The following is a 27081-nucleotide window of genomic DNA, read 5'->3' as shown; positions in this document are numbered from 1 at the left end:
CTGGCTCTCTTGGCCAGGTGCCCACTCACTTCCTTTTACCTATGCGTAGCAGTGAGACTTTTTAACCCTTTACAGGTAGAGCAATTAGAGAACAGCTACTAAGAGGGATTTTATAGCTACTAGCTGGTTGGGTGTCCATAAAAGGGAGCTATCTGGCCTTCCATTTATCACAGGGAGCTAATGGTGAAACAGGGGTCTTGGACTGTTGGGTGAGTAGGGTTGGTAGTGCAGGGCCTGGAGGGGGTTCCTGGGGCAGCTATGTGTTTGTGTGTGAGGGGAATAGTGGTTTGTGCTGTGTGTTTATAGCAGCTGAGTGGGGTGGTTGTCTGTGACCAGGTGGGGTTGTGATGGGGGAACCTGTCACAGAGAGGTTTGTGGGGGAGTGCTTCTGGGTGAGGACTGGCTGGGTAGAGCAGCAGGATTGGAAGGTTCCTAGGACAGGAGAGACTAGTGCTCTCTCCCCGCCTTCTGTCTCTGCTGCTGTGAGTTCTACTGCCTCAGCATTCCCCCCTGCTTTGCTGCTGTTCAGTCAGAGGCATCCCCGGGGCCTGCCTGCTGTTCTGATGGACATGCAGGATCCCAGGGGGTAGGTAGGCAGGCAGGTGCAAGAAGGCTGCTAGGTGCATGAATGCCCTGTAAACTGTGTGACCCTTGGCAGTCCTGGCTCTCTTGAGGTGCTCCATTCAACTACTGATCCAGCCTAACCCTGTTTAGTTTGTCAGGTCAGAAGGAATCATAGCACAGCTTAGTACTGGGGATGGGGGGTATCAGGTGTGTCACAGACTGGTGTCTTTGCCTAGTTTAAACAGACTTTGTGTGTGGCACCTAATCCTCCACATGGACGGCTGCCAAAGGCGCCTCTACTAATCACTTTGTCTGAAGGATGGGCCTCCCTAAACCCCTTCCCTGGAGTAGTAGCATCAGAGATGAGATCCAGTCTCGTGGAACTTGAAGTTAAAGTTTCAGAATCTGAGATGCATGAAAACTATTTGGAAATATCCATGATAAGGTAAGACCCTTTATCAGTAGGCGGCTTTGATTTCTCTCTCTCTCTTTCTTTTTAATTATAGCTATCAGAAAAATAATCACACAAAATTAGCCTAAAAATGCACAGATCTGCAGGAAAAAAAGAAGATTTTAGGGAGGCATCTTGTTATTATAGCAATATTATAAACAGTATAAAGTGCTGCAGCAGAAATGGATATTTAACAAAGCAGGGTTATGGAAAAAAATCTTCTTACTAAAGCAATTTATTAACTTCACTGTTGCTGAATGTGCAAGGTAGGCTGGCAGCAAGCTGTGTTAATGCTGCTGGCTCTACAGCACTTGGTACTGTGGCAAGACTCAGGACTGGTCATTAGGAAATTTGGGTTCTAGGACTGACTCTCCCACACCCTTCTTATACACCCTTGAGTAAATTATCTATATTTAAATTTTCAAAAGTTCTCTCTATTTTTGGGTAATTCAGACTTTGGTGTCCAGTTTGACACATTTGGGTCTTGTCTGTGCTAGAGAAATTGGGCATGCTTACCACATTTGGCATGCTGGTAACATGCCATGTGTCCTCACACATGAATGCTTCCAATGGAGACGAGGTGACCATACCAATGTTTAGATTAGACTTTGACCAAGACTAAGTACCATGTGAATCTCCAACATTCCAGCTTTCATTGGTGTAGGACTGGTGTGGCTAGAAAGCATGGGCTTAAGTGTATAGTCATTTCAGGACCATCCCCCAGGGAATAGGTCACTGCCTAGGTGACCGGTCTGATCTGCCATCTGCACTCAAGTTTGGTGGAAGCCACTTACCTGCATAAATAGTGAGGAACAAGCTGTGAAGCTCATTTGTGTGCTATTTTGCCTGCATTAGCATCTTCCATATGGATTTCCATTAATAGCAAGCATATCTCAGAGGAAGCAGGAAGCATGCTACCAGCTGGTGAGAGGCAGACCTGTGAACAATCAAGATTTTTCCACACTGATCAGTTCTCTCAGTCTCATGGTCTGGTGTTGCAATGCCAGGGCAAGCTCACCAAAAAGATACAGAAGAGGTTCCATCCTCATTCTAAAGTGATGCAGCTACTACTGGTGATCTCAGGTTTTAAGATCAACTTGACCTCCATCACTCTGTGTTCATGTTTTGGACCCCAAAGTGTTGCTCCACCTTGTGACCCTAATCCTCAATCAGAATCAGTCAGTCCATGAAGGGGGATGATCCTTGCAGCAATAAGTCCTTTTTCTGATGGGCTCAGGCTCTGGCTTCTGCAGATACTATTGGAACACCTTCCACCATCTCTCTCCTTTTTTAAAGCTCTAGACTATCCTTTCTTCCTGTGCAACAGCTGAGCATTCATCCTGACCTCCATTTTGAAAATAGAATTGGGCATGGTGCTTGTTCCTAGGGTCCTATTAGAGTGCACCATAGAATTGTGGGAGAGTTTGACCTCTTCTCCCACAATCTCTCTGGTGTCCCTGAAAGTCTTCAGAAATATGCTACAAATGCTTGTTGTAGGGAGCTGTGTTAGGGCCTGTAGTCAGAGGGCAGAGCAAACACAAGGTGCTGTCAAGTGCTAATGTGGACATGGCTGAGGCAGAACAGCACCATTAGAACTCACATCCCTGCAGCGTTTCTAGTTCAATTATAACAGTTCCATTCTCTAGTGTATAGAACTTTAGGGTGCCCAACTTAAAGCCTGAGTTTCAGAGAAGCAACAGCTTCTGTACAAGTCAATAAGAGCTATGGGTGCTCACTTCTGAAAGTCAGACCCTGACTGTTTACATTTTTACGCCCCAAAGTCATGACACCTAAAATTAGGGCTAGTTTTGACATTCAGAGGATAATGATGCTTGCTCACAAACCCTTGCTCACAGGATTGTCTGAGGTATTGAGAAGCACAGAACAAAGGTGTTATCTAGGTGGCAAATTCATTTTTTTAATTCGACTATTAATAGAATGCATCAGTGCAGACTCTGGACCTGACGATGAGCAGCAAATATATTAAATGAATGGAAAAATGATGTGTAGGCAATGTGCGACTGTGCAATAAACGACACCTGAACGTGAAAAAACAGAACATGGCCTCCTTAAAAGCTTCTTCAGCAACTAATGAGTGTCTCAGTTGTGACCACATTGGAGTCACGGGATTAGAACAAGTGAAAAGATGCCACCTGCCAAGCAGCAGTGAGAACTGATATTGCTATGGGTGTTTGAGGGAGGCTGAGACAGAGTGAAAAGCCATTACAACACAGTGGTGTGGTGGAGAGAAGTACAGTCGAAGGAGACATAATGGAAGCAGATAGAAGAAACAATCAGACAGGGCTTACAATCTAGGGTAGAAATAATCCCTGGATTAGTGCAGAGCCTGGCACAGGTGCTGAGAGAGGAGTGTCTGTGCCTCTCCATGAGCTGCAGTCCATAGAGCACACTGGTGCAGTTTGAGGGCTTGATCTAACTTGATCTACACTTGCCCCCATTCCAGCAGCTGCCCTAGCCCTATGAGCCTTCCATTAGCAAGGAAGCACTGGATGCAGAACCTCACTGGCCCTGCTTCCTGACTGCTCCAGACCACTCCCAAACCTGCCTCTGACACACTCTGGACTATCCTGTGCCTTGAGTGGGTCTGTGGAGATCAAGCAGAGCCAGCAAGAGGCTGTTCCAGAGGCTATTTATCAGGTAGGGCATACAGCTATTTGTATCCCCTTGGTGTTAGCTGTATGGGGATTAAAAACTATTTAAATACTTAAAATAGACAGGGACAGACCCTAAAAAGCTGGCACATACAGTGCAGTGCACATAGAAGCAAGAAGGGCATACTGTACTGCCATTTAGTATTGAGGAAGGTACCCTTCACCATGGGATCTGGGTGAATTTTACATAGGAATGTTTTGTCTAGAACATAAGCTAAGTACAGAGAGCATGTACCCCATCACCTGCTCACAGCTATACAGCTTGAATGGACTAAGATGAGATAAACCTAACCTGGGGGATCGAATGCTTGGGGTGCCTGATTACAACAAGAGCCTGGATAATGGGAATGGGACCAAGCTTGAACTTGGACATAGCAAGAGTAAACTAATAACATGAGAACTACTCAACTCAAGCCCTGCCACCCTGCTCCATCAAGCCTCTCCCAGCTAATGCATATAGCATGGCAGGGCAGAGAGGGAACAGCAAACAGCTAGCTGGGGTCTAGGCATTTAGGGCTTTGTGGATTATTAGCAGCACCTTGAAGGGTACCCAAAAGGCAATGAGGCAGCTAGTGCAGAGTGTGGGGCAGATATATGTCAGGGGTGACAGTGGACGAGAAGCTGGATATGAGTCAGCAGTGTGCCCTTGTTGCCAAGAAGGCCAATGGCATTTTGGGATGTATAAGTAGGGGCATAGCGAGCAGATCGAGGGACGTGATCGTTCCCCTCTATTCGACATTGGTGAGGCCTCATCTGGAGTACTGTGTCCAGTTTTGGGCCCCACACTTCAAGAAGGATGTGGATAAATTGGAGAGAGTCCAGCGAAGGGCAACAAAAATGATTAGGGGTCTGGAACACATGACTTATGAGGAGAGGCTGAGGGAGCTGGGATTGTTTAGCCTGCAGAAGAGAAGAATGAGGGGGGATTTGATAGCTGCTTTCAACTACCTGAAAGGGGGTTCCAAAGAGGATGGCTCTAGACTGTTCTCAATGGTATCAGATGACAGAACGAGGAGTAATGGTCTCAAGCTGCAGTGGGGGAGGTTTAGATTGGATATTAGGAAAAACTTTTTCGCTAAGAGGGTGGTGAAACACTGGAATGCGTTACCTAGGGAGGTGGTAGAATCTCCTTCCTTAGAGGTTTTTAAGGTCAGGCTTGACAAAGCCCTGGCTGGGATGATTTAACTGGGAATCGGTCCTGCTTTGAGCAGGGGGTTGGACTAGATGACCTTCTGGGGTCCCTTCCAACCCTTATATTCTATGATTCTATGATTCTATGATATGTATTCCCATCTTTTAGCTAGATGTGGTGTATGCACCCACCCACATGGACATAGCTCAAACTTGCCCTCCTTCTTGGAGTTTGCCTTTGTTGCTAACATACATAACAATGAAATAGAAAGCTTGGCTTAAGCTTTTTCACGATGTTCAATGAAGGTCTCGGCAGGTTTCTTCTACTTGTTTTCTGCCTCAGAAGAGGCTCCAATTCTTCGTATAGCCTTAGATGGAACTAATAGGAACCTGCTGGCATGAGTCAGCAGAAACAGCTCCATGATACAGCATTATACCACAAGCCACTGGGGTGACTTAGGAGAAAAACCTCACATTCCAATATACAGTCCTAGAATCTGCCACCCTTTTATGAAGTGTAATATGTGCTTGTCAGTGCACCTTGCTCATTTTGCATTAGCTAACTCTTCCATGTGGTCTTTCCAATTAGTCCCAGGTACAGCTTGTTGCAGTGATTCTTCCTGGGAGGTTACAAAGTCATGGCTGACAAGTGACATGATCTTCACCAGACAGAAAAGGGTGCACTTTTTTGATAAGCTGAAGTAAAGCACTCCTCAGTGTTTAGCTCAGAAAACATATTTTTAATCACATTCTGCATCAATTCCCTTAGAAAAACAATGTTTTCTGAAAAGGTCCTTGTCATAAATATAAAGGGAAGGGTAAACACCTTTAAAATCCCTCCTGGCCAGAGGAAAAATCCTTTCACCTGCAAAGGGTTAAGAAGCTAGGATAACCTTGCTGGCACCTGACCAAAATGACCAATGAGGAGACAAGATACTTTCAAAAGCTGGGAGGAGGGAGAAAACAAAGGGTGTGTCTCTGTCTGGGTGATGCTTTTGCAGGGGACAGAACAGGAATGGAGTCTTAGAATTTAGTAAGTAATCTATCAAGATATGCGTTAGATTATTATTTTTTTAAATGGCTGAGAAAATAAGCTGTGCTGAATAGAATAGAATGGTTGTTCTGTGCTGAATAGAATGGATATCCCCAACCACATCTAAGGGCCCCTTTGGTGTCTCTACCAATTATTGAAATCCCATTTGAGCGAATAGCTATGGACCTAGTAGGGCCATTGGAGAAGTCAGCCAGGGGTCATCACTACATTCTGGTAGTACTAGATTATGCCACCCGATATCCCGAGGCCGTACCCCTATGGAACACTATGTCCAAGACCATAGCCAAAGAATTAGTCCGGATTTTTTCCAGAGTAGGGATACCTAAAGGGATCCTGACAGACCAAGGGACCCCCTTTGTGTCTAAGTTAATGAAGGACCTACGTAAAATGCTCCATATACGGACCCTCCAGGATGTCAGTCTTTCATCCCCAGACCGATGGTCTTGTTGAATGCTTCAATAGAACATTGAAGAACATGCTATGGAAAGTGGTTAGTCGTGATGGGAAAGACTGGGATGCCCTACTGCCTAACTTGCTGTTTGCTGTACGGGAGGTTCCCCAAGCTTCCTCTGGATTCTCCCCATTTGAGCTGTTATATGGTTGCCACCCCAGTGGCATATTGGACATGGCCAAAGAGGGCTGGGAAGAACAGCCAAACCCTGGGACAAACATCGTTGAACATGTATTGCAAATGAAAGACAGGATAGCCCAAGTCGCCCCCCTTGTGCGCAAACACCTGGAGAAGGCCCAAGGGGCCCAACAGAAATACTAAAATCACCAAGCAATGACCTGGAAGTTCCAGGTGGGAGACCGGGTAATGGTGCTCAGACCTATGGCAGAGAGCAAGCTCCTGGCCAGGTGGCAGGGGCCACATGAGATAATAGAAGCCATAGGAGAAGTTGACTATAAGGTCCGACAGCTGGATCGCCAGAAGCTAGAGCAGATCTACCATATAAACCTGCTGAAACCATGGCAGAACAGAGAAGTGCATGTGTTTGTGCTAGGGGCACCATCCCCTAAAATCAACCAGCCTGACCAAGTGGGAATATCACCAGAGTTGACTCTGGAGCAACGATCTGCAGGGATCACCTGATTAAACGCAACCAAGATGTGTTCTCAGAAAAGCCAGGTAGGACTACTGAGGGTCACCATCACATCCTCACAGAGCCTAGAGTGAAGGTGAACATCAAGCCATACCGGATCCCGGAGGCCAAAAGAGCTCAGGAAAATGCTGGCCTTAGGGGTCATTGAAGAATCTCATAGTCAATGGTCAAGTCCAGTGGTTTTAGTGCCTAAGCCAGATGGCAGCATGAGGTTCTGCAACGACTTCTGAAAGCTGAATGAGGTGTCCCAGTTTGATGCGTACCCTATACCCTGGATAGATGAGCTAATTGACAGATTGGGAAAAGCACGGTTTATGTCTACCCTTGACCTGACCAAGGGCTATTGGCAGATCCCCCTGGCCAAGGCCGACAAAGAGAAGACAGCCTTTGCAACTCTAGAGGGACTATATCAGTACACTGTCCTTCCCTTTGGGTTGCATGGGGCACCCGCTACTTTCCAAAGGCTCATGGACAAACTGTTGGGACTGCATGGCAAGTACGCGGCAGCCTACCTCGACGATGTTATCATATATAGCCCCGACTGGGAGACACACTTGGAGAAGGTGGAGGCAGTGCTGGATACCCTGAGGAAGGCAGGGCTGACGGCAAACCCCTCCAAATGTTCACTCGGGCTAGCTGAAGCCAAATACCTCAGGTATATAGTGGGGAGGGGTGCGGTGAGGCCCCAGCTCAACAAGTTAGAAGCTATACAGAAGTGGCCCCGACCACTCCGAAAAAAACAGGTCAGGGCATTCCTGGGACTAGTGGGGTACTATAGATGGTTCATTCCCCACTTTGCCACCAGGGCATGCCCATTAACGGACCTAACAAAAGCTCGGGGCCCAGACATAGTAAGATGGACGACTGCTGCTGAAGACGCTTTTTCAGATCTACGGACGGCCCTCTGCACTGACCCCATACTCGTGGCCCCAGACTGGGGGAAGGAGTTTATCCTACAAACTGATGCCTCTGATGTAGGGCTGGGGGTGGTACTTTCACAAATGGACAGGAATGATGAACACCCGAACACCCCATCCTCTTCCTCAGTAGGAAGCTCCTGCCTAGGTGGCAGAAATACGCCGTTGTCAAAAAAAAATGCCTGGCAGTAAAATGGGCAGTAGAAAGCCTCCGCTACTATCTACTAGGATGGATGTTTACCCTTGTCACGGACCATGCCCCTCTGCAGTGGATGCACCAAAACAAAGACAAAAATGTGAGAGTAATGAGATGGTTCCTGTCACTTCAACCCTTCCACTTCAGAGTACAACATAGGTCTGGAATCCAACATGGCAATGTGGATGGCCTGTCGAGAGTGCACTGTTTGCCGACCCAAGTAGCCCAGCCCTGTAGTATTGAGCAGGGGGTGGGATTTGTGGTAATTCCAGGACAAACAGCTACAAAGGGGGGGGGGGTTAGTAATTAGTCCCAGGAGGTTAAAAGGCCCCTCCCTATCCACTGAGGAGAGATACCAGGGGGCAATAAGGTTCAGCTGGAAAAGGAGTTGCTAGGGAACCAATTAGGTTCAGCTGACTCAAACTACTTGAGACCTTTTTAAACCCTCCCCTGGGTGGAAGGAGGAGGAGAGTGAAGGAGTGAGAGGAGTAGTAAAGCTGCCAGTAGGCTGTTTGGATGAAGACACCAGACCTTCCCAGTAGAGAGGCTGCACTCGCTCCCCAGAAAGGAAGGAAAACAAGCACAAGGGACTGACTGAGGAGAGGAGTAGCAGGACCCTGTGCCACCTATAAGGATCTGCCTTGCCCCAAACCTGAGTCTCCAAGGCTAAAAAGGACTGAGCCTGCTGAGGAGAACAAGATATTTTGCCACAGAATGGAGACTGACCACATTTAACTAACTGGGAATTCTCATGACATGGGTGAGTCTCCAGCAGGCATTGATCTGGCATAGCTGGCTTATATGCCCCAAGCATTCCCCTCCCTATCCCCGACTGCAAGGGACATGTCAGGGAAGGGAGGAAATGTGACCAGAAGGCACTGCAACTCTGGCCATCTTCAGCTGGTGGATGGTCTCTTGGGGCCCATTGCCAGCTGGCACAGGTTACAGCAGCCCCTGGGCCCTTCTAACATGAGCCAGAGATTGGCAGAGAATCAGTTCCATCATGGTCCCCCCCCCACACACTTCTTCTCTGAACTTAAACTAAGTGAAGCAGAGAATCTAGTCCCTTGTTTTTAAAAAAAGGTAGAGTCGAGAAATATATATAAGCAAAACTGTTTCTAAGTAAAGCTCTTTTTAAAGGTTTCAGAGTAACAGCCGTGTTAGTCTGTATTCACAAAAAAAAAAGGAGTACTTGTGGCATCTTAGAGACTAACCAATTTATTTGAGCATAAGTTTTCGTGAGCTACAGCTCACTTCATCGGATGCATACTTTTAAAGGATTTCCATGAGGAAAAAGATGTTCTTATTCCATGAATGAAAGGATTAAACCAGCTAAAACAAAGATTTTGGTGCAACTATGTCATCTATTTCCTAACTTTCCCATTTATGTTTCTATGTTTTCTTAGTGTTTCACAGCAACTATAGAGAGAGTTATCTTCAGAAAAAAGCCTTTCATGGAGTGAATTCCTTCAGTAGGTCTCAATGACCCTGCCTGTGGAGGATATGATGGATAAATGGAGCTACAGATAAGTGATAAGGTTTATTATATACTTCATCAGCATATCTGTCTTGAGCTGTGCACTTGTTCTCATGACATTTTGTTTTTTATATTAATTATCATAAAATAGATTTCAGAAATAGAAGTGTAAAGTAATTTAAAGATAACCCATATAAGCAGATTATTCAGTGTTGAGAAAGTCTGCTCCAGGTACCAATAGGCTGTTGATATCATTCCCCACTATCTTGACTGAAATGTATTTTATTATTTATTAGTTATTTTTCTTAAAATAAAATTTAAAAAATGTAGGCTTTGTAATAACTACTATCAGGGCCAATGTTCCATACAGACAGGAAGACACAGAACACGCCATTTGATCCATCTTCCAATTTCAGAAATCACTTAAAATTTGTATGCAAAGATTTGAAGTACACCAAAAGGGAAGGAGAGCTATGGCTATATTGTGTGATGTTCCAATGTCTTGTTCAGAGTTTCTTGTTTCGAAAGTATATCTTTATGTTGGCTAGATGGACCCTGATCCCGTGAACATGTTTGCAAGTGCTTAACATGAAACATGTAAACAGTCCTACTGAAGTCAGTGGGACTACCCATGTGTTGAAAGTATATGTATCAGAATTTGCAGGACTGGGACCCTAGAATGTATATTTGCTTGTTTAGAGTATTTTTCAGAGGAAGGAACCTTTCATTTATTCTTGTCTTAAAGTCAATACTGTTGGCACAATGGGACCAGATTCTGCTACCCTTACTCATGCTCAATGGTACCTTATTCCCTGGCTGGTCTCGTTGATTTCAATAAGGCTGTTTATGTTTATGTTTATAGTTCAACATAAGTGTGGTAGAATCTGGCCAACAATAATTATTAACAACTACTTCCAAACCAGGGCTGTATGAAATAGTCACAACAAAATTTCACCTGAGTTTCAAGGTTTTTGTAATGTTGTGAAAATTGTCTGCTTTTGAAGTGAGCCAGCCACTCCCAGTCCCTATTCAAGCCCAAACTGATGGTGTTAAGTTTGCAAATGAATTGTAACTCAGCAGTTTCTCTTTGAAGTCTGTTTTTGAAGTTTTTTTGTTGAAGTATGGCTCCTTTTAAATCTGTTATTGAGTATCCAGGGTGATTGAAGTGCTCTCCTACTGGCTTTTGTATGTTACCATTCCTGATGCCTGATTTGTGTCCATTTATCCTTTTATGTAGAGACTGTCTGATTTGGCCAATGTACATGGCAAAGGGGCATTGCTGGCACATGATGGCATATATCACATTAGTAGATGTGCAAGTGAATGAGCCTCTGATAGTGTGGCTGGTGTGGTTGGGTACTATGATGGTGTCACTAGAGTAGATAAGGGGACAGAAAAGGCAACAGTGTTTGTTACACGGATTGGTTCCTGGGTTAGCATTTCTGTAGTGTGGTGTGTAGTTGCTGGTGAATATTTGCTTCACATTGTGGGGCTGTCTGTAAACGAGGATTGGCCTGCCTCCCAAGGCTTGAGAGAGTGGGGGATCATTTTTCTGGATAGATTGTAGATCGTTGATGATGCACTGGAAAGGTTTTATCTGGAGGCTGTACGTGATGGCCAGTGCTGTTCTGTTATTTTCCTTGTTGGGCCTGTCCTGTAGTGGGTGATTTCTGGGTACCCATCTTGCTCTGTCAATTTGTTTCCTGACTTCCCCAGGTGGATATTGTAGTTGTAAGAATGCTTGATAGAGATCTTGTAGGTATTTGTCTCTGTCTGAGGGATTGGAGCAAATGTGGTTGTATGTTAAGGCTTGGCTGTAGACAATGGATCATGTGATGTGCCCTGGATGGAAGCTGGAGGTATGTAGGTAAGTATAGCAGTCAGTAGGTTTCTGGTACAGGGTGGTGTTTATGTGACCATCACTTATTTGCACTGTAGTGTCCAGGAAGTGGATCTCTTGTGTGGACTGGTCTACCAATATAATTGCAGCAAATCTTGTACAAAGTATGTCAAGTGAGGTGTCTATGAAAATGTTATGATTTCCTAAATATGTTGATTATGCTATTTGTATGCATGTATCATTTTTGTATCTGAACTATGTACCTGTATTTGAAATGTTTGCTCATGTGGTAAGGTACTTATCCTGCACATCTTGAAGGGACTATTTAAGTTAAATGGCTCATCAAGAAACATTTAACTTACAATGGACCATGGAAGATGCCTATCTATCCTTAATGGACTTTTCTGTGATAGCCTCTACTATGACTAAGCATAGCATTCTCTGAGATGCTCCGAGTTCCATGCATAGAGCCAGTTAGACAGGCAGAACTGCAGAGTCTCAATGTGTGGATGAGACGATAGTGTAGGAAGGAAGGGTTTACATTTATTAAGAACTGAGGAAACTTTTGGGAAACAGGGAGCCTATACAGGAAGGATGGGCTTCACCTAAAACAAAATGGAAACAGATTGCTGTCACTTAACTTTAAAAAGGTCATAGAGCAGTTTTTAAACTAAGGACTGGGGGAAAGCTGACAGGTGCGGAGGAGCATATGGTTCGGACATCCCTGCGGGGAGGATCTATTAATAGAGAATCTCTATGTCCTAGTGAGGACAAGAGGATGGAAAATGATAAAATATAGGCAGGGTCTGATCAGAAACAGTCAAATAAAAAAGAGTCCCATTCAATTACATTGTGTAATGGCAGACAGCTAAAAGCAGACAAGATTTTAAAGTGCTTATATACCAATACTAGAAGTCTAAATAATAAAATGGGTGAACTAGAGTGCCTTGTATTAAATGAGGATATTGATATAATAGGCATCACAGAAACTTGGTGTAATGAGGATAAGCAATGGGATACAGTAATACAAGGGTACAAAATATATCAGAAGGACAGAACAAGTCATGCTGGTGTGGGAGTGGCATTATAGTTGAAAGAAAGCATAGAATCAAATGAAATAAAAATTGTAAATGAATCAAACTGTACCATAGAATCTCTATGGATAGAAATTCCATGTTCTAATAATAAGAATATTATTAGGGATATATTACCCTATATATTATTATTAGGGATATATTACCGACCACCTGACCAGGATGATAGTGACTGTGAAATGTTCAGGGAGATTAGAGAGGCCATTAAAATAAAAAACTCAATAATAATAATGCGGGATTTCAATTATCCCCATATTGACTGGGTACATGTCACCTCAGGACGGGATGCAGAGATAAAGTTTCTTGACACCTTTAATGACTACTTCTTTGAGCGCCTTGTCCTGGAACCCACCAGAGGAGAGGCAATTCTTGATTTAGTCCTAAGTGGAGCACAGGATCTGGTCCAAGAGGTGAATATAGCTGTACCACTTGGTAATAGTGACTATAATATAATTAAATTTAATATCCCTGTGGCAGGAAAAACACCACAGCAGCCCAACACTGTAGCATTTAATTTCAGAAAGGGAACTACACAAAATTGAGGAAGTGAGTTAAACAGAAATTAAAGGGTACAGTGCCAAAAGTGAAATCTCTGCAAGCTGTGTGGAAACTTTTTAAAGACATCATAATAGAGTCTCAACTTAAATATATACCCCAAATTAAGAAACATAGTAAGAGAACCAAAAAAGAGACACTGTGGCTAAACAACAAATAAAAGAAGCAGTGAGAGGCAAAAAGGCATCCTTTAAAAAGTGGAGGTTAAATCCTAGAGAGGAAAATAGAAAGGAGCATAAACACTGGCAAATGAAGTTTTAAAATTCAGTTAGGAAGGCCAAAAAAGAATTTGAGGAACAGTTAGCCAAAGATTCAAAAAGTAATAGCAATTTTTTTAAAGTACATCAGAAGCAGGAAGCCTACTAAACAACTAGTCAGGCCACTGGATGATTGAGGTGCTAAAGGAGCAATCAAGGATGATAAGGCCATTGCGGAGAAACAAAATGAATTCTTTGCATGAGGATGTGAGGGAGATTCCCAAATCTGAGCCATTATTTTTAGGTGACAGATCTGAGGAACTGTCCCAGATTGAGGTGTCATTAGAGGAGGTGTTGGAACAAATTGATGAATTAAACAGTAATAAGTCACCAGGACCAGATGGTATTCACTCAAGAGTTCTTAAGGAACTCAAATGTGAAATTGCAGAACTGCTGTACCAGATGACTGGAGGATAGCTAATGTGACACCAATTTTTAAAAAGGGCTCCAGAGGTGATCCCGGCAATTACACGCTTGTAAGCCTGACTTCAGTACCAGGCAAACGGGTTGAAACTATAATAAAGAACAATATTGTCAGACATATAAATGAACATAATTTGTTGAGGACGAGTCAACATGGTTTTAGTAAAGGGAAATCATGCCTCACCAATCTACTAGAATTCTTTAAGGGAGTCAACAAGCTTGTGGACCAAGGGGATCCATTGGACATAGTGTACTTAGATTTTTCAGAAAGCCTTTGACAAGGTCCCTCGCCAAAGGCTCTTACGCAAAGTAAGTTGTCACGGGATAAGAGAGAAGGTGCTCTCATGGATAGGAAAAAAAGAGTAGGTATAAATGGTCAATTTTCAGAATGGAGAGAGGTAAATAGTGGTGTCCCCCAGGGGTCTGTTCTGGGACCAGTTTATTCAACATATTCATAAATGATATGGAAAAAGGGGTAAACAGTGAGGTGACAAAATTTGCAGATGATACAAAATTATTAAAGATAGTTAAGACCGAGGCAGACTGCAAAGAGCTACAAAAGGATCTCTCAAAACTGGGTGAGTGGGCAACAAAATGGCAGATGAAATTTCATATTGATAAATGCAAAGTAATGCACATTAGAAAGCATAATCCCAACAATATATATAAAATGATGGGGTCTAAATTAGCTGTTACCACTCAAGAAAGATCTTGGAGTCATTGTGGATAGTTCTCTGAAAACATCCATTCAATGTGCAGTGGCAGTCAAAAAAGCGAACAGAATGCTGGGAATAATTAAGAAAGGGATAGATAATAGAACAGAAAATATGTTGCTTCTATATAAATCCATGATATGCCCACATCTTGAATACTGTGTGCAGGTGTGGTCGCCCCATCTCAAAAAGATATATTGGAATTGGAAAAGATACAGAGAAAGGCAACAAAAATGATTAGGGGTATGGAATGGCTTCCATATGAGGAGAGATTAATAAGACTGGGACTTTTCAGCTTGGAAAAGAGATGGCTATGAGGATATATGATTGAGGTCTATACATTATGACTGGTGTAGAGAAAGTAGATAAGGAAGTGTTGTTTACTACTTCTCATAACACAAGAACTAGGGGTCGCCAAATGAAATTAATGAAATTTCTTCACACGATGCAGTCAACCTGTGGAACTATTTCCCAGAGGACATTGTGAAGGCCAAGACCACAACAGAGTTAAAAAAAGAACTAGATAAATTCATGGAGGATAGGTCCATCAATGGCTGTTAGCCAGGATGGGCAGGAATGGTGTCCCTAGCCTCTGTTTGCCAGAAGCTGGGAATGAGCAACAGGGGATGGATCACTTCATGATTACCTGTTCTGTTCATTCCCTCTGGGGCACCTGGCACTGTCCACTGTCAGAAGACAGGATACTGGGCTAGATGGACCTTTTGTCTGTTATAAAACAGGACTTGGTGCATGAGGGGAACTTGCTCTTACGTAAATAAGAACACTGATGTGTGGTTGCTAAATTAATCCTGCCAAGTAGCAGGGGAAAAATTTAAGAAGAAATGTAGAATTAACCACCTCATTAACAAGATGAGGATTGCACCTAAGTGTAGGTCTCCCAACATGTCCAGTCTCCCTTATTGACATTTCACACTTGTGAGTAAGGAACCAAGTGCAAAGTGGACTTGAGACTAACTACAGCTCAGTGTGGAAGATAATATACTTACTACTGAGAATTTTCAAAAGGGATCCATGATTCTGGGTGTCTCAAGACACCTTGAAGGGCCTGATTTTCAGATGGCAGATATCCAGCACTTTCTGAAAATCATGTCTTTTTAAGGTTTCTTAAGTTCGGCAGTCAAAAATTAAGGCACCTAAAATCACTAATTGCTTTTGAAAATGTAAGTTCTAGTGCTTAACCTAGCTTGTACCCTTAGCTTCTCCTTGAACTTGTTCTGGAGAACAACCATCTTGCATTCACTCTTGAGCACTGTTTCATGTACCAAGTGCTGAATAATAACATGAGAGGACTCCATGTTTCAAAAACAAATTTTGCTCTTTATTAAGAGAAGTACATACAATGATGCTGCAACTGCAGCTTGCATTCAAATCATGTGCATACAGATTGGCTGTTGCCTCCTCCAAACTCTGTCCTCCTGCAGCCTGTGCTCTTCCCTCAAGTTCAATGCAGCTTGCTACAGGTGCCCACAGGGATTTGCAGGGTCAAGGTGTTTGTCCATTCACGTGTCAGAATCTGGTGGTACAAAGTCACAAATACTCTTAATCACCAGATTCAACCAATGTTTTTTTGAAATGAGAGCGACTTCTGCAACTACATTCAGCTCATTTTAAGGAAAAGTGCATCAATCATTTGCTAGTGGACTTTTATGTGCACACTGGGACACTTCCCACCACATGGATTTGGATCAGAAATGGACCAGTACTGACTTGAAGGTGCCTTTTAGCCTACTGCTTTGATGATGGAAACAAAAACAATGTGGACCAAAATCTCCTCTTCTGATACCATTGTGCGGGGGTAAGTGAAATAATCTTGCACTTTAGCTCTTGTCAGCTGAATGTATAGTATGTCAAGTTATTGTACCCTTAACAAGACCTCTAGTATGTTTCTCAGAAAAACATTTTAATTCTGTATTTTTTTCTTTCAGCCATTGATTGTCAACACTGACTTCTCAAACACAATGCATTACATAGCCTAGCACAACTTTAGAAAAGTGTGGGGAGAAAAGACATTCTCCAGAGTTTATGTAATTCTTGAGAAATTCTTCAAAGACAGTGTTAACTGAAGTTTTGTTGGTTTCCTTCAAGAACTGAAGATGATATGTCACTTTTGCTGGCTGTTCATAAAAATAAAATATACAGCAGAAAATCAAAATGTTTTTCCATTTAAAATATAACTTTACATGTTATGTTAAAATCATTTTACAAATTCACAGTTAAAAACAATCATGGTGCCATATGCATAAATCCACACGAATATTTCAGTTCAAGTGATTCAGAGGAACTAATGAATAAATAGTTCCATCACTGGTTTTAGAAGCTGGAGTACAATGGCCATTTCTCATATGCGAATTATGGACAGATGAGGAAGTCTCTGTTCTGTAAATTTGGGCTTGCATTTCACAGCAACCAAACTTGCTCAGTAAAATGAAGAAATCCCTGCGGAAGGTCTTTGTGAAAATCGCATACAAGAAAGGATTGGCACATGAATTGATAGGATAGAACAAAACTAGGAGGATCTTGGATTTGGACACAGTGATGAGAGGAAGCTTGAGTGATGCCGATATTGCAAAAAAAGATATTGGTGCCATGCACAGAAAATCGGTGAAGATCAGTATCGCCATGCGCTTGGCAATTTTGGTGTCACTGTTTGAAGAGATTACATTAGGGTTTCTCACTGTGAAGTAGATGCAGATGTAACAGGCACAGATGATCATAAATGCAAGAACATTCAGTACTAAAAGGAATATGATATAAGCCTGGGAAAGGGGCGTTTCTATATCCATGGGCAAGCAAATGCTGACTTTCATGTAGCTGCTGACTCCAAATATGGGAAGAAGGGCCACAGTGAAGGCAAACATCCAACCAAAAATCATAATAACCATGGCATGCCTAAATCGAACCTTGCGGTCCAGTTGCATGGCATAGGTGATTGTATGCCATCTTTCCAGAGTGATCACAGTCAGTGTGTAAACTGAAAGTTCGCTTGCAAACACAGTGAAAAACCCTGCAGCACTGCATCCCGCACCAGTCTGCCAGTCTATGGCATAGTTGTAATATTGGCTTTTGGTCTGTATATCAACAGATGCAATCAACAACAGATAGATGCCTATACATAGGTCTGCAAATGCAAGATTGCACATTAGAAACCGAGGGACAGTGAGTTTATACTGACTGCTTATTAAAATAATCAGCACAACGATGTTCCCGGTGATAGCTAGAATGTTGATAAACCATATCAGGACTCTGAGAATATTGTATCCCATGATATCTTCACAAGGATTGAAGGCATCAGGCTTAGGAGAGCAAGCCACATGGACTACTTCATTACATAAGCCGTAGTCAAAGTCAAATTCATTTTCTAGTGAGTCAAAAGCTATGTAGTCATTGGAAATGTAGTCCTCAGCTGCAGATCTTCTGTGCATCCTGTCCACAGGCTGCTCATCAGCATCTTGCATGACATCAGATTTGTTACATATTGGATGCAACGCAGAACTGGAATGGAAGAACAGAATTTAGTTAGTGCCTAAAAAATACAGCAGAAGAAATAGAAGAAATAAGAGATATCATGCAGTTCCCATTAACAGTTCTGCCCCTCTTAACTGATTATTTACCCCAAGTCAAGATTTGAGGCCCCAGTCCTGCAAATCTTATGCACATGCTTAACTTTACAGAGATGATTAATCCCATTAGTTTTAGTGGGATTACTGTCATGCATAAAGTTAAGCATGTGTAAAGAAAAGGGTTTGCAGAGGCAGGGCCTATAGGTGCTAAAGTATAGCTTGGGGTGAAACCACATAAACAATGACAAAATATCATTGCAAAACATACAGCTGGTTGAAAAATGGGGGAGAGAGTGATAATGCAAAAAAAAATGAGAATGTTTGTTTTAATTTTTCATTGAAATTTTCCAATAATCTCTTTTTATGCAAAGGGACTGAAATATATATTCTCTTCCCAGAATTTGGTGTGCATCTCAAGAAACAAACCAAGGAAGCCAAGGGGTAGGGAGGGTGTATAATGGTCCAAAAGAGGGTGCCAAAAGTAGACAAATGAGACCAGATGCTCCAGCTAAGCACCTTACATTCACTACCATCTTTTCCTCAATTTATGCAGACTTGACCAGCACAATTAATTACAGGTAAATTACTTCCTCTGCTTATAGATAGCAGATTTGCATGTCTGCTAGTAAATCATTTTGCTTGTATTTTCTTAATACAGCTGAATACAAAACTTGTTCTAGCACCCAGTAAGAGTACTTATGTGGTTAAACATATTGCTGAATCAGGCTCCTAGATATCCCCAAAAAAGTACATGTTACTGTTCTACTCTTCTAAAGCAAGTCTTCCTTTATTTATACAATTCATCAATCTGCTTTCTTTGTCTCAAAATATATTCTGAATCCACTCCAGATTAATTCAACATTAATACTCTGTTGAATATGCTTAAGAAACAGTATGGAAAAATTTAAGAGTGAGGGCTCAGTTATTTGTTTTCCTCTCAGTCTGTCTCAACACACAAATACACAATTTTATCTTATGGTTCCTTTCACAACAGGATGGGCAAAATTTGAAGAACGCTGTGCAAACAACATTCAAATTATATGATTTCATGCTGGCCTTTGAGGAGGGTTTCATCAACCAAGTATTTGAATCCAGATTTAAACATTCTGTCCTGAAAAATCCTTTTTTTGTTATTATTATATATTGCAAGGGATCCATTCTAGTTTTCAGTGTGAAAGAGGGGGTACATGTTAGCTCTGCATATCCCAATTTAATTTTTCCCCCTAAAAGCAAAAACTTATTTAGCATGAAAAAAGATCAAATAAAACTGCCAGTCACTCTGTAAGATTGAAATCACAGACAATTACAGTATTTCATGGTAAAGACTGAGAGTAAAAAGTTCAAAGTACCTATTGACCGTGGCAATTAAGTATAATTTTCAAAAGTGACTTAGGGAGGGCCTAAGGGTCCCAGTGGGACTTAGGAACTTAAGTCACTTTGGCATTTTTGAAAAAAAATTACCCAGTGTCTGGAATTATTTTCTGTAATTTTTCATCACCCCAGTGCCATAGAGTAACTGATCATTTTAGTTATCTTTCATGGTAATTAAAACTCTGCTTTTTTTAAAGGAAAGGGATTTGAATTGTTCTCTGAAGTTGCTCTTCCTAAAGTATTCAGGGGCATGTCCATAGTGGAAATAGTTTATAAAGTCAACAATGTCTTGAAAACTTAACTATAATTACAAATCAGTAATTTTCCTTTGCACAGTACCATTCATAGCTACCTGTTCTTGTACAATGAAGAGCAAGAGTAAGTTTCTCTTAGAAGGCACTGATTTCCTTAAAGGAATTTGAATTGAGGCACAGTCAGATTAAGTAAATTGCTCAAGGTACAAAAGCTAGCATCAGAACTAGGATTAGAACTCAGAAATTCCTTTTTCCAGCCTTGTACTCAATCCACCAAATGAAACTGCCCAAATAAATGGGAAGAAACAACTTAGTAAATACTCCCCCTAGAAGCAGAGAAAATATATCTGTGTTTAGCAACACTATAATACACAGAATATGAACTGATCAAAACCACAGAGCACAAATGAAGAAAAGAAAGCCAACGATATTGCAAGGCAAACAAAGAGGATAGCTGGGCCTTGAGCTCCGAAATAGACTCAGTAGAATAAATGGGCCAAATCTAGATTCCATACGAGACACTAACTCTAAGTAATTCAGCTTACTGAAAAGTGACAGTGTGAGGCCTGGTCTAAACCACAGGGTTAGGTCAACATAAGTTGCCTTGCAATTGACCTAGCTACGCAAATGTCTTCACTTAAATTTGGCTCCTGCCAATGTAAGTGCCTCTCTATGTCCATTTAGTAACACCACCTTCCTCAGTGGTGTAGATTTATAGCCAATTAGGGCTACACAGTCTGAGTGTAGATACTGTGTTTCTTACGTTGACTGTTATTGGTCTTCAGGAGCCATCCCACAATGCCCCACACTGACAATACAATCAATACAAGTGCTCCTGCTGGGGATACATACCACTGTCACAAAGCGTGCACACACACAAGTTTTTTAATAACTGTGATGGCTGTAAGTTAGGTCAACACAATTTTGTAGTGTAGACGTCCTCTAAAAAACAATTTCAAATGTAAGAAGAAAGTCATATCATCATGATTCTTTTAGAAAGAAGCTAATCTTTACGTCAAAAGAATCAGAACGATGGCTGAAGTTCCTGTTGAGAATTGTCAGCTTCAGGGACACATAGATAGGAGGAAATTATTTTTTTTGAATCACAGATGAAGGAGGGCCTCCAACACAACCTGCAAAGCAAACCTTTATACAAGTTAGTTTAAAATGTAGTGTATCTTTTATTAGATCAACAGCAGACTTTTTAGTACGATGATTCTATAGACCATAATTTTTAGCCATAAGCTCTCAAAAAATTAGATCTTAGGGCCTGAGCTTATGGGCCAACTGAGCCATGTGTTGTGCAAGACCAGGGAGCTTGGGTGGGAAGGACAAAGGTGACTTATCTTTAATTCATCTTTACAAGTCCTGGATACTAAGCCTGGTCCATTTTTGATCCCCTACACAAGTTAGAAAAGCCACAGGGCTCCTGTAACTTACATTAGTTGCCCATGGCCCCATGGAGTCAGGGATCACTGAGATGTGGGGGTGCTTTGCTGGGAGAGAGGATAGTGTACGAGCCACGGTGGCAGCTTTCACCACCTAAAGATTCTCCAGTAGAGCAGATTCCTCAGAGTGTTGCTTAAGTGCTGTTAGGGTAGTTTTGAATCAGTGGAGCAGCCAGATGCGGCTGAGGATCTGACCCTGCACATCCTTTGAGGGTTTTCGTATGATAACCATAAGGCTCAAACATCCTTAAAAATGGATAATCCAGGTTATCAGGTAGATAATGTTTATTCTCCCTGACAAATCACATCCTAGCTCTAATCTTGAAGGAGAAATAATAGTCTTTGGATAATGTATGATGAAGTCAAGTGACACCAGTACTCTCATCATGATGATGAATAATCTCCCTTCCACTTATCAAGAGTAGTCCTTGATCAGACAATCATCACAGTGGGGTTGAACATGTCATTAAGGACTCTTCAAAACAACTGAACAGTCCTGAGTACACACAGAGCTTGTGTCAGACACAGAAATGCTTTGACATGGAAGCAGGTGTATTTGCTACATCCTATACCGGGGTGGGCAAACTTTTTGGCCCAAGGGCCAAATCTGGGTATGGAAATTGTACGGCGGGCCACAAATGATCACAAAATTGGGGGTTGGGGTGCGGGAGAGGGTGAGGGCTCTGAGTAGGGGTGCGGGCTCTGGGGTGGGGCGAGGGCTTTGGGGTTGGGGCGTGGGAGGGGTCCGGGGTTCAGGCTCTGGGTGGCACTTACATCAAGCAGCTCCCAGAAGCAGCAGCATGTCCCTCCTCTAGCTCCTACGCAAAGGCACAGCAGAAAGCTCTGCGCGCTGCCCCATCCACAGGTGCAGCCCCTGCAGCTTCCATTGGCTGCTGTTCCCAGCCAATGGGAGCTTGGGGGGCAGTGCTTGGGGGGGCAGCGTGCAGAGCCCCCTGGCTTTCCCTATGTGTAGGAGCTGGAGGGGGGACATGCCGCTGCTTCCAGGAGCTGTGTGGAGCAGGGCAAGCCCCTGACCCTGCTCACCAGCTGGAGCACCAGAGCGGGGCAAGCCCCAGATCCCGATTCCCAGCGAGAGCTTGAGGGTTGGATTAATATGCCTGCAGGGCCGGATGTGGTCCCCAGGCCGTAGTTTGCCCACCCCATCCTATACCCAATATGTAAGCTAATTTGCATGCAAATTACTTTGAGGTTCAGATTCAAAGTATATCACTATTCTCCTGAATTAAAACTTTTCTGTTTTAAATCTCTATAGCCCAGGCTAGTTCTTAAGTTACCCAGTTATTTCAATATAAGGATGGGACTTCAATAGAATCCCTTCTCCATGATGCCTCTGCTTGAATGACTTGCTCCAGATAAGCTTTTCTTGACTTCTCAGTAGCTTAATTAAAAATAAACAATCTGGATAAAGTTTTGAAAATTAATGTGCTCCATTTTTTTAAATGATAAGAGTCTTGCTTTTGAAAGAGGGAATAGAGGCTAGAAAGAAGCAAATGCCACTAGCCACATACCTTAGATATAGGCCTGGTGTACACTGCAGGGTTAGGTTGCTGTAAGCTGCCTTGCATCGACCTACCTGTGGAAGTCTCTTTATTTAAATTTGGCTTCTGCCGATGTAAGTGCCTCTTTGTGCTGATTTATGCTGTGTCTACACTATGGAGTTAAGTCAACATAAGTTACATTGACGATCATAAGCCACTTTAATTACATCGGTTGTGCATGCCCACAAAATGCTCCTTGCATCTGCGTCGCTGCTGCTCTTGCATCGACAGAGAAAGCGTTCTATTGTCAGTAGCAATTTCACTTTGCAATTCACCACCCTCTGCTGCTGGGAGCTGTGGGAATGGATCGTGGTGCATTATCGGGACATCCTCACCGTCCCATGGTGCAGTTCTTTCTGTCCCATCATTCCATGGGTTTACAACTTTGTTTCACACTGTTTTTAACAGCCCATGTAAACTGTGCACCCGCCATCTCTGACTGAAAATGAGGATTCTGAATTGCTGACCACTCTTGTGATGAGTGTGATGAACACAATGTGACTGGTCCTGCAATATTTCATGAGTTCTGAATCAAAAAGTGAATCAGTGGTGCCTTCCCTGCTGTGTGCCATTGAAAGAAATAATTCAAGATTGCTGCTGGCATTCAGAGAGCACCTGCACATGGTGGACGTCAGTATTGGGCTCGGGAAACAAGCACTGAGTGGTGGTATCACACCTTGATGCATGTATGGGATGATGAGCAGTGGCTGTAGAACTTTTGGATGTGCAAATGCACCATCCTGGAACTGCATGCAGAGTTTGTCCCAGCACCATAGTGCAAGGACACCAGAATGAGAGCTGCTTTCACTGTGGAAAAATGAGTGGTGATTGCTGTGTGGAAGCTGGCAACTTTGGTGTCAGCCACAAATCAGTTTGGAGTTGGAAAGTGCATTGTGGGGGAAATGGTGATGCAAGTGTGCATGGCCATTAATCACCTCCAGCTATGAAGGACTGTGACTCTGGGTAACATGCAGGAAATAAATGATGGCTTTGAAGCAATGGGATTCCTAAACTGCAGCTGGGTGACAGATGGAACGCATATCCAATTTTGGCCCCAAACCATCTTGCAATGGAGTACACCAACCAGAAGGGTCTTGCAGGCACTGGTGGATCACTGGGGCTGTTTCACTAACTTCAGTGCAGGGTGGTCAGGGAACGTGCATGTGTGCATCTTTAGGAACACTGGACTGTATAGAAAGCTGCACGCTGGGACTTTATTTCCAGACCAGAACATTCAAATTGGGGATGTGGAAATGCCCATGGTGCTCCTTGGAGACCCTGCATATGCCTTCCTCCCATGGCTCATGAAGCCTTAAATCAGGAACCTAGATAGCAGCAAGGAGTGCTTCAACAACAGGCTCAGCCGGTGCTGAATGATCATTGAATGTGCCTTTGGCAAATTAAAAGGTCACTAGCCCTGCCTTTTTTCGCAGGTTAGACCTCGATGAGGAAAATATTCGGATAGTCACAGCAGCCTGCTGTGTTCTGCATAACATTTGCGAAGCAAAGAGGGAAAAGTTTCCCCAGCAATGAAGCGCTGAGATAGATCAGCTGGCTGCTGATTTTGAGCAGCCAGATACCATGGCAATTAGAGGGGCACAGTGGGACACTATTAGAATTAGGAAGGCTTTGAAGGAGCATTTTGACAATTATTCCCAGTAATGTGTCTTTATGTGATGCATTCAGCCAGGCAATGTTTGCTTGCTCCCTTGAATGACCCCTGTTGTGCTTGCTTCCTGAGCATTAATTGTACTGAGCAAATATTCCTGCCTGTAGTCACTATGTTTGAATGTCAGAACCCAACTAACATGTATAACACAAATAAAGACTCATTTTATTTCAAAGACTAAAGTTTAATAGCAGGACAATACACAAACATTTTGTCAAACAGGGGACATGGTAATGAGGCAAAGTCTCTCGATTATTGTTCTCACAGCTGCTGGTAACTCCTGCTTTCATTATGAAACCAGTCCCTAGAGGTGGAGTGCACAGAGTACTGCAAGGGACAGGGACCATGTGAGGAATGTGGTGGGGGAGTTTGAGGAGGGCATGGAACAGAGTTCTGCACTGGGTGCAGGGGGAGTTGTGCACAGGTGTGATAAGTGTGCAGTGTAATGAGGGACTTGAGCACCTCTGTTTGGCCCTCCTTTCCAGGTTATCCAGCCTGAGTCTTTCATTGATTGTGTCTCTCCAAGTTCTTGTTTCACTATCTGCTGCATTTGTTGACTGCAGCAATTCGCAAAACATCTCCTCCTTACTCCTCCTGGTTCACCGCCTTATCTGGTGGAGGCACTCCACCAGTGTGGAGGACTGGGTCCTCAAGGAGACAACTCCAGAAGCCAAAGACACAATGAACAGAGACAGTATTGTGAATTCGCTCACAGCTGTGAATCACAAAAGTTACATACACTTCTTTCTCATTGTCCCTTTGCTAGCACACAGCTTGGTGAGAGTCTGAAATATGGTGAGTTTGATGGTGGGGGAGAGTTGGGAAGGGTGAATGGGCAAGAAGGGACAAAGGGTTGTTTGTGAAGAGGGACACTACATACGCCCAGGGAGAGTATGCTGAATGTTGGCACCCCTTTCCAGGTGCCACTTAGGGTAATCAAACCAATATCTCCCTCTTGAGGGAACCCAGAATGCAAAGGTGCATCTCCTGCATGTGTGCGGCTTCAGACCAGGTCAGTATACTGCTCGTCTGTGTGCTGCTTTGGTCCCTGCAGAAATATTTGCTGGTTGCCATGGCAAAGTTTCCTACAGGGAATAAACAAGGCAACTCTGCCAATGGACCTTTGGCAGAGGATTGCAGAATACCTAAAGGAAAGTTTCCTAGAGATCACTATGGAGGATTCCCAAGACAAACATTTCCACCAGCCCCCACTGCATAGCTGCATAGGCTCATTTGTTAATTTCTGTTCCTTATCCCTCCTCTACCATATAACGAAGTACATGGGAGCTCAATCTCTTCTCACAGTGCAGTATCAAAGCAAAATGCATGCTTACCAGAGCTCGCATCCCCTGCTTCATGCATGCTAGAGCTGGACTGCTGGGACTGGCTAGACCCCTCCAGAGTCAAAAAGAGGTCCTGATGTACCATTCCACTGGACGACCCTGTCATGTGTTCCACATCCTCCTCCAACTCGATTTCGATTTCCTCATCTACCTCTTTGTCCTTGGGGTTGACTCCATTGGCCGCTACCTCTAGTCCCCCCCGAAGTGTCCACAGGGCTCTTGACGGTCAAGATGGGGTCACCACCGAAGATGGCATGCAGTTCCTTGTAGAAGCACCATGTTTTCGGCACTGCACCAGAGCAATGGTTAGCCTCCCTTGCCTTCTGGTATGCCTGCCTCAGCTCCTTGATCTTAGCACAATACTGCTGCATGTCCCTTTCATGCCCCTTCTCTTGCATCCCACTAGCAATGAGTCTGTAGGTATGAAATTTCCTACAGCTCGAGTGAAGCTGTGACTGCAAAGCCTCCTCTCCCCACAGACCCAGCAGATCCTACAGCTCCTGATGTACTTCAGGTGGGAGCTCATCCACAGAAGAAAAGCTGGCACAGTTAGCTGGGAAGATGCTGTGTGAACTGCGCATGCTGAGTAAACAGGAAGAGGAATTTTTAAAGTTCCCAGGCCTTTAAATGGGGGAGGGGCAAATGGCTACGTACTTTCAGGGCAGCGATTTCAAACTGCTGACCAGAGTAGTCATGATGGGCATTGTTCCTGGAGGCTAATTAGAGTTACATAAGCAAGTGCACTGTTTACACTGACACTGCATTGATCAAGCTTTGTCACAAAAAGCTCTATGTCTCTCTTTGAGGTGGTTTTATTTTGTTGGTGTAGCAGGAGAGTTAAATCAGTGGGAGGAGCATTGTAGTCTGTACACCTCTACTGTTTTGTTGATGAAAGCTAACTTTTGTCGACAAAAACTGTGTAGTGAAGACAAGGCCTTAATAACACCACCTTCCTGAGGTGATATAAAAGGTTTTGAGCTGCTGTATTTTGTCTCCAAGCACAGCACTGAAAAAAATTCTGCTTTGCTGTCATTAACTGAAAAGGGGAAAAATCAAAATAAAATTTATTAAATTGGTAAGAAATAGGGTGGCAGCAGTAGACCATAACAGTAAGATGCATGTTTTAACAAGTACAGTAACTCCTCACGTAACATTGTCCGGGTTAACATTTCATTCTTACGTTGCTGATCAGTTCAAGAACATGGTTGTTTAAAGTTGCGCAATGCTCCCTTATAATGCTGTTTGGCAGCTGCCTGCTTTGTCCACTGCTTGCAGAAAGAGCAGCCCGTTGGAGCTAGCTGGTGGGGGATTGGAACCAGGATGGAGCAGCAGTCCCCCTATCAGCTCCCCTAAGTTTCCTGTGCAGCAACCACCAAGCACACTATCAATTGCCAGGCAGTTCAGCTGAC

General features: G+C 43.3%; 1 protein-coding gene across 4 annotated transcripts in view; it reads right to left on the bottom strand.

Annotated features, from left to right (window-relative positions):
* Positions 1-15764: 15764 nt before the first annotated feature.
* Positions 15765-27081, bottom strand: part of FSHR (follicle stimulating hormone receptor) — a 163404-nt gene continuing 152087 nt past the window's right edge. For 3 of the 4 annotated variants that reach the window (XM_048842931.2, XM_048842932.2, XM_075127179.1), the window contains one exon: positions 15765-17960. In XM_048842931.2, coding sequence (XP_048698888.1) covers positions 16727-17960 — 1234 coding nt within the window. In that variant the 3' untranslated portion in view covers positions 15765-16726. Of the gene's footprint in view, positions 17961-24492; positions 26709-27081 lie in introns of those variants that run through there. The other variant, XM_075127180.1, reaches the window with a different exon arrangement.

This window comes from Caretta caretta, chromosome 3, assembly GCF_965140235.1.
Source record: "Caretta caretta isolate rCarCar2 chromosome 3, rCarCar1.hap1, whole genome shotgun sequence".
Lineage (NCBI taxonomy): Eukaryota > Metazoa > Chordata > Testudines > Cheloniidae > Caretta > Caretta caretta.
Note: the sequence above shows the minus strand (reverse complement) of the source record. Positions and strands in the feature narration are given on the sequence as shown.